The following is a 13,749-nucleotide window of genomic DNA, read 5'->3' on the forward strand; positions in this document are numbered from 1 at the left end:
CTGTCTTGCCGCTGTGGTGGCTTTTTACCAGGGAGGAGGGGTCAGTGAGAGAGGGGTGTTTTTATGTATTCTTAATTGTTTTATTGATATTTGCTGTGAACCGCCCTGATCTATGGAAGGGCGGTATAAAAATAATAAATTTATTATTTATTATTATTTATATGTATCTTTAACATTTACCTAAAGCCACTACTCTTTCTTTCCTCAGGTTTTTAACCTAAAACATTCTCTTAACTTAAAGCTACAGCCTTTGCTTCAAAAATTGCTTCAAACAATGTATTGATTGTTCAGAATTTATTTCACAGTAAGAGCAGTTACAGTTTTCAGCTACAAGAAAGCCATTTCAACAATAGATTTCTTACCACTAACAAATATTATAAAATCAAGATATAATCTTGACTATGGATTTCTAGAACTGAGGATAAAGGAAAGCCAAATTAAAGTTGTTTATAAAACATTGCGGCCCCAATATATGGCTTCATTAACTTCCTATACATACATTCTTACAATTATATTTGACAGTCAATAGCACCTATTTATAAAAAAGATGCATTTTGCAGTTTAATGAAGTGCAATGCACTTCACTAAGGCAAACATTAATTAACAGATCTAAAATACAAGTTACAGAGTACAATACTCCTTCTGCAATTCACTGTATTGAACATTATACAATACTTCAGGAAAAACTAAAGGCTACATCCTGTCAGCAAAAATCCTAATAAACCATTAGTTTTGCCTTTGTTACAGCATTGTGCCGTGATACACAATATAATTACTATTTATCAGCAAATTGGCAAGTAAGTATTTCACACAATATTTCAATTAAAAGTAGTTTAATACTGAATAGCAAATTTTGATTTTTGGCAGAATGTTAGATACTAAATTTTAAAGTGAACTAAATTCTTGTTTGATTACCACCAGGTTGATTTCAGTAGTTTCACACAAATTATTTAAGTCAACTATGGTATTATTATAGTAAGTCCAAACGTCCCCTTGCAGTTCTATTTATTAAGAGAAAATCTGATCTATGCAGTAACTCCATAAGACATTGTCACTTGACTATCTTCACTTAAGATAGTTTTGAGAACTTGGTGGAATGCTGCTAGTTTACATTCTTCTGGGAGTTAATTTATATATAAAACTATTTTCCAGTGAACACAGGATGAATATTGAGAAAAGTCACAAGGCTTCCATATTCAAATCATTTTATACAGACTCTTGCAGAGGTCCCCAGCATATAAGTATTAGAGTAAAGGATTAAAAGTGTTTACTGCTTCCAAGTGTAACCTTCTCTTTAGAACCATGTATTGTATATTCTTGAATGGCAATGCTTTAAACTACTAAAAGAGGAGGTTGCATGCTTTATTTCTCTGTTCAACCTCTCCCTCCCAACACACAGAAAATCAGAGTTTCAGAAGGAGCTAGGCTGAAACTTCCCTGTTATAATTGTATGGGCAAAGAATGTCATTTTAAGATAGGCAGGGATGCTAAAATGTGATTCTTCAGCTAGCAACTTCAAGTGGTCCAGTTCATGAATACTTTTGCTGCTTAATTTTGCTGGTACATTGATGGCTCCCAGTCTGATAGGCTAAAGAAAGGGTTAAGAAATGTGACATACAAAGCAGTGCGAAACCACAACACAGATACAAAAAGTGCTGTTGACAAGATCAAATCAGAAACATTTTTGAGCAACTTTGACTGCAGTTTCTACTAATTAATTGCTTGCTTTGACTGCAAGTGACTGAGATCAAACCACATGCCTATGCTTTGAAAAATAAAATCATGTGGATAAAAAAAGGAAGAAACCAAGAAATAGTACTTCTAGGATTTCACTGGCAATGTAACCTCTATCAACAACATAGCATGATCATGATAATGGACTAAACGGGAGGGAACATATACATATTTCCTCACATATTTGCAGTTCACCACATTTACAAATCCAATTGTTGAATTCCGCAGTTTCCATTATACATGTTACAGGTTTATTGAATCAGGCATATTTTGAGGCAATTTTCCCCCTCAGACATTTGCTAGTGCTTGTAATTTGGTACCCTGGTGGAAAATCCATTTTTCTGCTTTGATCCTTAGATGTTAACAAAAAAAACATTGTATCATCCAATAAGATACAGTTATGTGAGCTGATAAATCATATTGATTTCATGTATGTGAATGCACTGGTCTACTGTATGAGTGCTTGTGTACTTACAGTCCCAGTCCTGATTTCTCTGAAGTAGAGAAAAACAATTCAAGACAAATGTTTCACTATATGTACACAATGTTTCCTTAATGGTTATAATTTCTCAAGTAACTAGTTTACCAGACTGCTCAAGAAAAGATCTAAGAACATGTATTTTTCAATCCACTAGGAGTTATAATGGCATGGATTTTCAATATAGTCAAAGTTTTGTATATCTTTTCTGTGTTCTTTATATTCATCTTAATAAAAAAAGCTGAGTCTAAATAGTCTAGAGATCTTCTATCTTGAGATCTGACTCCTCAAAGTTGCAAAGTATCCTGGGACACGCTTAATGAGATAATCATAGAATTCAAAATGCATAGGAGTAAAGACTTGATGACAATATTTTCTTGCACACACTATAAAATTTTTTGCCTTTGTCACGGCATTTGGGCTATGATATACCAATATGTTAAGACTACTACTTCTACCATTGCACACTTAATTGTGTTTTACACACTGCATACTATATGTGTAATATTCAGTGTCATTTTTGCAAGCAGTAATATAGAAAGTCTTGAACAAAAATTGTTGTCATTTATACAATTACTGTATTTAAAATAAGGGGTCTTCTGTTATCAATAGACAATTTTAAATTTGGAGCACACTGAAAGAGTATCCCAACATTCCTCTGCCATATATCTAGATTACAGCCAGTGAAATTTAAAAAGAGCATCATTTCTCTTGAAGGTATACTATCTACTCTTTGCAATACAGTTAACACTGTAAGCACAGAGATACTTTAGAAATGACTGCGGGGGGAGGGGGGAATATCTATTACAGATGATACTGGTGATTTAACAAGGCTTACACAGTTTCAGTCAACTGGAGGTAGGTGCTTGTCGATGAACTGCTTCACATCCATCATTTCCTGTTCAAGATTTTTTAAAAAAAAAACTCAGTTAATTTATAAGAAATAACATCTCAAGTGTTTTCACAAGTTATTAATAATACAAGTCAAGGAAAATGAATGCATAGCTTAATTCCTTACAATGTGGGTTATTGCTTACTTTGGAAAACAAATGAATTCTGAGTCTCCCTTATCGGAAGTGCTTGGGAGAAGAATTGTTTTGGATGTTGGAATATTTGCTTATACATAATAAAATACCTTGGAGATGGGACCGAAGTCTAAACATGCAATTCATTTATGTTTTGTATAGTAGCCCGAAGGCCATTTTATATAAAATATTTATTATATTATATTCACATAAACCAGTAGTGACATTCAACCGATCTTCAGTCTTACACCTAAGATTAACTGAAGATCTCCCCTTCTATCAATTCAGATACCATACATCCTGGAAGCTCAGTGTTGCCATTTCCCCCACTTTCCTTTTTTAAAAAAAAAATTTTTAATGAATTGTGTTTAACTGTGTTAACATCTCCATTTCTATTGTATCATAGAATTTTAATAGTCATTCTTCTTGGTTCAGGATATATTATGTCTTCCATTTTTGGGCAAATACAATTCTTACTAATGTGAAGTACAGGGCTCCCCCGGGTTACGAAAATAATTCATTCCGCCGCCGCTTTCGTAACCCGAAAGGCTTCGTAAGCCGAAAAACCCATAGGCGCTAATGGGGAAAAGCCGCGATTTGGTGTGAAATAGCGCCGAAAAGCACCAAAAAAATTTTCGTAACCCGAAAAAACATTCGTAACCCGGAACAGTTTTTTTAAATGGATTTTTTTCGTAACCCGGAAATTTCGTAACGCGGCGCATTCGTATCCCGGGGTACCAGTGTATTTTTTTATAATTTTGTCCAGAAAGCAACGGTGTGACTATTTCAGCCACCTCTTGGGAGCCCACCAGCTGACTGCTCCTGCCTTCCAAACAGCCGCTGCCTCAAAGGCGAAAACGGGGCTGGTGGGCTCCCCAGAGGCAGGGGAGTCTAAAGAATGCATGCCTGTCAGCTAGGGCTTACTGCTGCCATTCATGTTGCCCTACACTATTTTAAATAAGGGACTTCAGATCTGTTTTTTGGTGTCTGTGATGGATCCTGTAGCTATGGAAGGCCCACGGTGTGTGTTTGTATCTCATTACAACATGAATCCTACTAGGTATTCTAATGCCCATGGAATATTATGTATATGGAGGCCTGAGATTCCAGGACTTAAATGAGTACTTAAGCAAAGTGTTGATGCTAAATTTGCCTCATTGAAGGAGTACACATATTACCAGTGCTGGAAAGTTAAAATTACACTTTAAACAGCTTTAGGTATGTCTGCATATGTTACCCAACATATTAAAGATAATGTACAGCAAAAGATAAACAATACTTTAGAACAGGAATGGGAAACCTTTGGCCTTCTAAATATTTTTGCCTGCAGTTCCCATCAACACTAGCCACAGTGACTAATGATAAGGTACTGGCCATACTGGCTGGTGCTAGAGGGCCAAAGATCCCCCACACTGCATTAGAAGACATCATACCAATAGCTTCCACTCTCTAAATAAAGCATTCAACTAATTCTCTTCCCCCCCCCCCCAAACAGTTATTACCTCAATACATGAGCTATGCATCATGCCTGAATATGTCTTGAAAGTTACGTTGCCAGGATTTATCATAGACTTTAGTGTCTCAGAAGTGACAGAACCAAACATTAATGGGACTAAAGGATCACGGTCACCATGGCACTGGAGAATGGGAGTGTCTTTGTTGACACAATTGATAGGGCCCTATAAAAATTAGAAAAAGTCAGAATAATAGATGAAAGATATGTTGTTCTGTTTATTACTATTATACTGTACTTTTATTTCAGCTTTCTTCCAAGCAGTTGTATTCATTCCACTGTCCTTTTTATGCACATAGAAATCTATGAGGGAGTTTGCAAGAGTCAACTCTATGGCTAGGTGGGAGTTAAAGCCCAAATGTTCTTGGTCTGAGTCCAGCACTTCATTAACTGCACCAAGATAGGAATCATATTGCCTACCTGAGGACCCCCCTCTGGACTTACAAGCCCTATCACAAATTCCTCAGTTTTGAAAAATTCAGCTAAAGACACAGTTTTCAGCCAAAAATATCTCTAATGAGACTGTTAATCATGGTTTGTGAGGGAGGAGAGACCCTAAACAGAAAAAACAATTCTGAAAAATAGAAGCCAGAGTGACTGGAACATTGCTTCCAGTTTCAGAAAAATGATGGCATGCATGAAAAATAGCCCTCAGATGTTTTGCATCTGCCTACTCTGGCATTACAAAATGCTAGCTAAGTTCAAACTCTGCTAGAGGTACACACTAGGAATCAAGAAATACTCTTTTTGCACTTATGAACACATTAAGAATGATATCACCACTTTAAATTTTCCTTAAGCAAATGTTATTTGCTGTTATTTAAATGGAAAGCAATTCCATAAAAGGTTTTTAGCAGCTCCTGTCATATTTCACTTAACTGAATGTATAGAAATAGCGCTGCAAGAATTGCCAGGTCCCAAAATTTATCTGACATTTTAAAGACTATATGTATTGTAAGAGGTTTCATAAAAGTAAAACAAGTATTCTCTAATAGTTTTATATGCTAAGCCAAAGATTGTCTGTCTTTAGTTCCTTTTTGTCTGAGGTTTCTTTGCGTAAATATATATTTTTCTATTCTGTTCAAAGAAAAAAAATCATTAATAATTGCATAAATTAATGAAACTCTGAGTTTAAATTATGAAAAGGCCATAAAAAGATGCCCTAAAATGGTATGTTCTTTAAACTGAGGTGAAGCTAATATTGAGATAAAATTGCTTTTCTGTTAAGCTTGTTGACTATAGCAATATGAAGAAGGACTAAACATCCTTTATATGTAGTGATCTCAGTTATTATGAATGCTAGGAAAACAGTACATTACCTGTGGAAAAGAAGATCGCAATGGAAGCCAGCAGCTGAGTGCTACAATGCCCCCTAATTTCTGATGTGTTGTGAGGTCTGTGTACAATGATAAAGCTCCTCCCTAATGAAACCAAATAAGAAGCATATTACTAAAGTCTTAATCACACAATGACCAATGGCATTTTAAAATACACTTTCAAAATGCTGTAATTTCAACTAACCTTCTAACCAAACTGTGGCGGGATACAAACCGCCGCTTTGCGGCGCTTCCCCGCCGCCGCCGTTTGTTCTGCGCGGGAGCCGCAGCAGCCAAACCGCGCGACTCCCGCACGGAGCAAAAAAGAAGCTGCTTCTTGTGGCGCACTGATGACGTCGCGAAGCGCCGCCGGCGCATTCGCGATGTCATAGGCACCGCGACACGTCTGGACGCTATGCGTCCAGTACGTAAAGATGGCGGCGCCTATGTAGAAGGGGTAGAAGTAGGATACATCTATGTAGAAGTAGGATACGTACTAGGGTTAGGGGGATGTGGAAGCACCGCCCCTTCCTAACCCTAGTACGTATCCTATACGTACTATATGGCGGTTTGTATCCCGCCTGTATTTGTGTACCACGAAAAGAAGTCAAATTGGCAGAAGATAACAATATGGTAAGCAAGTATTGTAATCTGCTTACATCAATCATACTCAAAACATGTGCCCTTTTGAGGCATTGTGTACACCCCTCTCCTATATCCTTAATGACCACCTCATTTGAATAACTTTCCACCCATTTGTAAAATGTTTTAACAAACACTGGAAAACTATATTATTATAAACTCTTAAGAAAACATGCAAACTTCCTTTGTTTTATTTTACTTCTATGGAATCTCAGTATGACTGGGTTTGCCTGCATTCAGTTGCCACATACAAAGTCTTCACTTGCTCAGGCATTATAGGTCTTGATATGTTGGACCACAGGAAACTGCTTCATTCTCTATAGCAGTCATATGCCAGGTAAGAATGAAGACATATAAAAAGTTATTCTTAGTGACTGCTCCATACATTGTGCAATTCCCTATCAGAGAGATTTGTCAAGGGGAGAGCATCTTATAGAAGGTATGCAGAAGTCTGGGTATCATTGAACTGTCATTGCCAAACGCAATGGGAGCCAACATCTATTTTTAGCATTTTTGTATGAAAATTGCAACTTATCCTGAGCTTTGGAGAAAGATGAGAGATCTATGTTAAATGCACCAAACTTGGCTGCGTGTCACAAACACACATTTTCATGGGTGTAACAAAGTGCTGCTGAAAATGTGCTGTGCGCCTTTGGACAGAAAATTCACAGTGAAAAGTGTAAAAAGGTCTATGGAGTGCAGGTTACAAATTAGTACCAGCAGACTTTAAAAAACTGCAAAGGTAGCATCTAACTTTTACAAATAAATAGAGTTCAGTGTGATGGGAGAGAACTTAGTTTTACCTGAGAAAATCCTCCCAAAATTATTCTGTTTGAAGGTATTCCATTTCTTACTTCTTGCTCAATAAGTGTTTTCACTGTGAAGAAAGTCTTGTTAATGGAGATCAAAATAAGTGAATGACTGCCATGCATTAACTACCTCATGCTCCTTCATCCAGAAGCTTTGGTAATCTTTAGTCACATTTGTCCCTACAGGTATAGTCACATTTGTGACTACAACAGCCTAAATAATGCTACCCACTCTGTCAACCATCACTTCTACTGCAGCAATACTACATTAATTTATAGGACAGGTAAACAAACAAAACAAACAAGCTTCATTTATATACCACTTCATACTGCCTAAGCAGTGTCAAAGCAGTTTACAACTGTAAGCTAATTTGCCCCCAACAGTCTGGGTACTCATTTTAGAGACCTCAGAAAGATGCAAGCCTGAGTCAAGCTTGAGCCTATTTGCTGGTCTTGAACTCGCAACCTTATGGTTTTGAGTGAGTGGCTGCAATACAGGCATTTAACCACTGCACCACCAGGTCTCCTAACAATGCTAAGGTAACCAAATGAGAAATCAAGGGCCAAACTGAAACAGAAGAGTATGGAAAGGGGGGAAAAAAGAAGAGAGACTAACAGGAGTGTGAAAATGTTAATAGGATTTAGAACCTAAACCTCCTTTGTGCACCGGATCAGTGCTGCAGCAAGTGCACACCATGGCCCCGATTTGGTGATTTGCCAGCTCCAAAAGGAGCAGCTTTCCGCCACCCTTACCGCAGCAATGGTGGCTTTCCCCAGTTTCTTCAGCGCAGCATGTCTAAACGCGGTGCTGCAGAAATGATGTGATGCCACCCACCATCTAGCAGTAGCCATGACCCCAACTTCACCCTGATGCCAGCTCTTTATTCCACTTTGTATAGCCTCATACTCAACTAAACTAGAAGAAACAAAATTAACCAGCAATACGAGATCTAAAAGAAACTATAATCAAATCAGGCCTTTTAAGTTAACAGACTAATGAAAAATCTGAGCTAGTTATGGGATAATATGCTCAAAGTCTGTGTTAATGCCCATTTGTTGTTGCGTGCCTTCAAGTCATTTCTGACTTATGATGATCCTGAGGTGACCCTATAATAGTTTTTCTTTTTCTTTCTTTTTTTCTTTTCTTTTTTGGCATGATTTGGTCAGAGGGGGTTTACCTTTGCCTTCCCTGCTGAGGCTGAGAGAGTTTGACTTCATCAAGGTCAGTCAGTGGCCAAACGGATTCGAACCCTGTTCTCCAGAGTCGAAGTCCTGAAACCACTACACCATGCTAACTACAACAGTAGTCACTTTAGAGCTGAGATGTTTCTTCACAGAGTTCACTCTCTCTCCCACATCCAATTAGTTCCACCCTTTGGCAGAATGACTGTAAGTTTCATCTCTGAAGAGCTACAGTGGGCTGCTTTTTTTAAAAAATGCTTTTGTCCACTATATTTTTTGTTTCTTTAATAGTGTTATAACATTACTTGGCATAACCAGCAGTCACATAAATAAATAGCTGGGTTTATTGTGTGCTTTCAAGTCACTTCTGATTTAGGGCAACCCTAAGGCAAACATATCACAGGGTTTTCTGGGGCTGAGAATGTGTGACTCATCTAAGGTCACCCGGGGATTTCCATGGTGGAACAGAGTCAAACACTCAAACCACTACACCAGGGGTAGGCAACCTTTTTGAGCTGGGGGTCGGGTTGCTGTCCCTCAGACAACTGGGGGGCCGAAGCCAAAAAATAAATAATTAAATAATTTTTTAAAAAAAAAATTAAATTAAATAAATAAATAAACCGGGACAAATGTAGGACAACATTTTCAAATGGTGGACACTTTTTTTTAAATTTGCTGATTTTTTTTTTAATGTTAATATAAATGCATGTTTCTGAGGCGTCTGTAGACAATTGCCCCCCTTGCCCCTGCGTGCAAGAGGCCAAAGGCCCCGGCGGCAATCGGTGGCAGGAGCGGGCTGGGGCCGGTCCCAAGGCCTTGCCAGGCCGCATCCGGCCCGCGGGCTGCAGGTTGCCTACCTCTGCACTACACCATGTCGGCTATCTTTTTATGGATACCTACAGGCGTATGAAATACCTCAGATTTTCAATGTCACGCAAATTGAGAATATTAAGAAACACATTTTATAATTCACCCTGTCAAGTCTAAATACTGGATGGACCAGAACTGTGACTGCCATGTACAACACATCAATGCTGGATGACATTTTGCTCAATTATTGCCATTCTGCAATATTAACTCTTGGGCACCATGACTGGCACCAGAATGAGTGACCTGTGGCATATTTTCTAACCTCAATGAGAATTCTAATATACTGAGAATTAAGGGTAAGGTTAACACTGTAGCATGGTTCAGAGGAGGATTTAATGTACATGTCCTGTATTTTTGCAACTCACTGAGTATTCCCATGACTCCCTTTGAATGGGGCCAACCCCTAGACAATCAGGACATGTAGCTTTTCCTCCTTTGATATCATGATTGCCTGAAAAATGGCATAGGGCTTTTTTTTTTTCCTTTTCTCTTTTTGGCCTAGTGCCTTACACTAGCTGGCACAGAAAACTGTGCAATAGCAAAAAAGCAGTATTTTTATTTGGACAATTTTTGTCAAACTGGTTTTGTTTACAGGGGGAAAAAATCTACATGTCAAGTAGCAGAAACTTGGGCATACTGATTATCACAAGGGGAGCTATAAGCAATCTTGTTGCTGTTGTGTGTCTTTAAGTCATTTCCAACTTATGGCGACCCTAAAACCTATCATGGGTTTCTTTTTGGCATGTTTCTTCAGAGCAGGTTTGCCATTACTATTCTGTGAGGCTGAGAGCATATGGCTTATCCAAGGTCACCCACTGGGTTTATATGGTCGAGCCAGGATCTGAACCATGGTCTCCAGAATCCTAGTCCAATGCTCAAACTACTATGCCACATTGGCTCTCATATAAGCAATCTATCAATCACTTTACTTATACCCCATCTTTTCCTCAAGACTGGGACTCAGGGAAGCTAAAGGATAATGTCATAGAATGTCTAGACTGTATGTCTAGTTCTGTGCAGATTCTAAAACAAAATGTTGGGTGGGGTGAAGCCGTGGATTAAAACATCTCTCCTGATACATGAGACTTAATGGAAGTCAGAGATAGTTTTACACAATATACAACAACCCTGCAATTATAAGTCAGACTAAAATTTGTAAACGCCAAAAGAATTAATTTTCTCTTTTTTACAAAGCACAACCGTGTTACAGAACATACCATTCTCTGATGCCTGCTTGATCCCAGCTTCATCCTCCTGTGAATCTGGAGCGAGTCCAATAATATCAAACCTTAAATCAGACAGTTACTCTGCTATATTATTCAGGTCTCTAAACAATGGCAATGCTCAGAACAATTTTAGATAAGGCACATAGTTCATCCAGTACAAATAAAGACCAAGAACCCTGAAGATGTATTTATGATATGTGTAAAAATGACAAAAGACAGAGCCTAGTCCATTATATTTTGAGATGTTGAATTATACATTCCATACTATGAAGTACTGTGAGTTTCCACATTAACTAAAATAGAACAGGGTAGAGTTAGACTATGAACACCTTTAGTTGAATAGGTTCTGAAACTATGGTTCAAAACACACTGCAGAAATTATCCAGTTTGAGGCCACTCTAACTGCCCTGGCTCAGTACTAGGGAATCCTGGGAATTGTAATTTATTGTGGCACCACAGCTCTCTTACAGAGAAGGCTAAACATCTCACAAAACTATGGTACCCAGAATCCCTACCATTGAGCCAGGGCAGTTAAGGCAGTCTCAAACTGGATTATTCCTGCTGTGTGTTTTGGACCTAAGTTTGCTTCCCATTACACAGGAAATGACAGGACAGACATGCATTGAAAGCTTGACCAGAATGAAGCCATGGAGTGGGAGGTGGCATGCATTCACACAAAGAACTCTCCCTCTCTCTTTCCCTATGAAATAGCACATGCCATGAATATCTGTTCTCATGGGTCCTCGGCATAAGAGAAAAACTAGGTGAAACAGAAGGGAAAGGAGAATTTATGGAAGATCTCTGTGAAATTTCACTCTTTTTCCCCATTATGCTATAACACAAATAGAGATTTACTGGTGGTCACAATGATGATAAAGTATGTATCACCAATTGAATGTGCTTGTGTTAACATAATAGGAAAACTCAGAAAGCACACAAGGAGACTATGAGGCAGGAAACTTAGACATAGGCAGCCAAATAAACAATGTACTCATAAATAGTAACATGTGAGGAACACAGTTTGAGGAAGACATGAGGATAGAAGATAAATAATAAAAGAAGTGACCAACAAAACGTGGCACAAAAAATATGAAAGGTTGCCTAAAGGATCAAAAGCTGGATGCTTGTGACAGGACGGGCTTGTTGGTGAGAAACAATGCTGGGAAGTAGAGGTGTATGTTTGGGCATTACGGGTGGTGTTGGAGAAAAACATGAGAGCATAAAGAAATCCAAAAATCTGAGGAAGCTATTAGAGGCATTAAGATGAAGAAAAGAGAAGATGAAAGAAAATAGAGATAGGATTAAGCTGGAACATGACTACAATTGCCAATTTATCTAGCAGGTCTCCTGTATTTTTTCTTACTTCAGGAATGGCCATAATATAATTATTGCCGATTTTTCTCCCACACTGTCTATCTGCTGGAAAAAGCTACTGCTACAAATTCCTGCCTCTTTGTGCAGTCTTTAGAAGCATAAGGCAGTACATTTGACTCTTACAATGTTTGCAAAGGCTTGAGAACTGACTGTGATCATTCTCTTGTGTTTTTCAGCACTTCCTTCTTACAATTAAACTTCACACAATCAATTAAGTAAAGCTTTTGTTAGTAAACACATAAAGGGTTGTGGAAATTTTCACCTTCTTCATTTCTTCAAGGAGGCAAAAAAGGTGACAAACCTATAAGGAATGGGCAACTTTTGACTAGAAATCCGATTGTATATAAAATTGTCTTTAAGATATACTGTAGAAAACAAATGTCTAATATGAATAGAACAGAAAAATCTTCTGCAGAGGAAAGAAGTCACAATAAACCTTGGCTAAGGACTCTATCCAGACTCCCTGTGTATGACATAGAGACCAGCATAATGGATAGAACAGGTTTCTTTTGCCTTTTGTCTATGGTAGGCATTCTGCCCTCTGAAAGCAATAGGTGTCACTGCTGCCCAAGTTGGTAAATGTTGCGTTTTCCTCTTCATAGGCTACAGTCCCATTAATATTAGATAGTGCCATATATGAAATTAAGCTAAGAAGGATATAAGTTCCAATACTTATAGAACCCATCTTCATCCATCATTTTTATCATGTAGTAGACAACATAAACCTTGTCATAAGTTTTTCACTGTAAGAAACAAAATCCTTGGCAATATATGATACTGTATGGTCAGAAATAGAAAGGTCAATAAACTCAACTCAATTTTTTTTCTTAATTAATTACTTACCAAGAAGGCATGGCCATATTCATGTTTAGAGAAACTGGCATAACTGGTCTAAAAATTAGAGGAAGAAAAGTTGAATTAAAATTAACAATAATATTCTAGGTAGGCACTTCTGGATCTTGACAAATATCAGATTTATTTGACAAATGCCATTAGTATCCTATAAGACTATGGTTCTCATGATGACAGACAGGCCTCCTAACTTGGTGGCTGCAGGAGACAGCAAAAGTTATTCTTTGTCCTTCCTCCTCCAGTTCAAACCCTTGCCATGACTTAACTGGTTGATGAAATAATACTGTGGCCTTCTCAAGTAGTATATTTTGAACTACATACATTTCTCCATCTGTTTAATAGAACACAATGAGTGGTTGAGAATAAATATATCTCCCAGGTTTTCATAAGTTTTACTTTTCTGTGTTACTTCTATCAGTGCACATAAGAAATGCTGTGCCCTACCTTTTCCCTGCTTTTGAAACTGTGGCTCCTAAATATGACTAACACTGAGCATTTCAAATCAAGATTTGGGGGACTAGACAAAACTATTTCTGAAATATTTCATCTAGGCTGGCTTATTAAAAGAAAAGATGTTAATAAATAACATTTGACTCCTTGTGTGTTTGGGGACCTAATTTTCAGTCCCACCCCATCAATTCTACATCCATTAACTGCAAACACTCCTCTGGTGGTTGCAAGCCAACATTAGAGAAACAGAATCCTTTAATGAAAATGGTGTACACTTA

The 13,749-nt window shown here is 37.9% G+C and overlaps 1 protein-coding gene across 2 annotated transcripts; it reads right to left on the reverse strand.

Moving 5' to 3' along the window:
- Positions 1–279: 279 nt before the first annotated feature.
- On the reverse strand, positions 280–13,082 carry LYPLA1 (lysophospholipase 1). Of its 2 annotated transcripts, XM_042463943.1 has the most exons (7): positions 13,013–13,082; positions 10,787–10,857; positions 7,512–7,585; positions 6,070–6,171; positions 4,740–4,916; positions 3,051–3,110; positions 280–1,588 (listed from the first exon to the last, which is right to left on the reverse strand). In XM_042463943.1, the coding sequence occupies exons 1-6, from the start codon at positions 13,051–13,053 to the stop codon at positions 3,057–3,059; spliced, it is 519 nt and encodes a 172-aa protein (XP_042319877.1). In that variant the 5' UTR covers positions 13,054–13,082; the 3' UTR covers positions 280–1,588; positions 3,051–3,056. The 2 variants fall into 2 exon arrangements, with proteins under 2 accessions (XP_042319877.1, XP_042319876.1); XM_042463942.1 differs by having other exon boundaries at positions 280–3,110.
- Positions 13,083–13,749: the final 667 nt, after the last annotated feature.

The sequence above is a fragment of the Sceloporus undulatus genome, chromosome 4 (genome assembly GCF_019175285.1).
Source record: "Sceloporus undulatus isolate JIND9_A2432 ecotype Alabama chromosome 4, SceUnd_v1.1, whole genome shotgun sequence".
NCBI lineage: Eukaryota > Metazoa > Chordata > Lepidosauria > Squamata > Phrynosomatidae > Sceloporus > Sceloporus undulatus.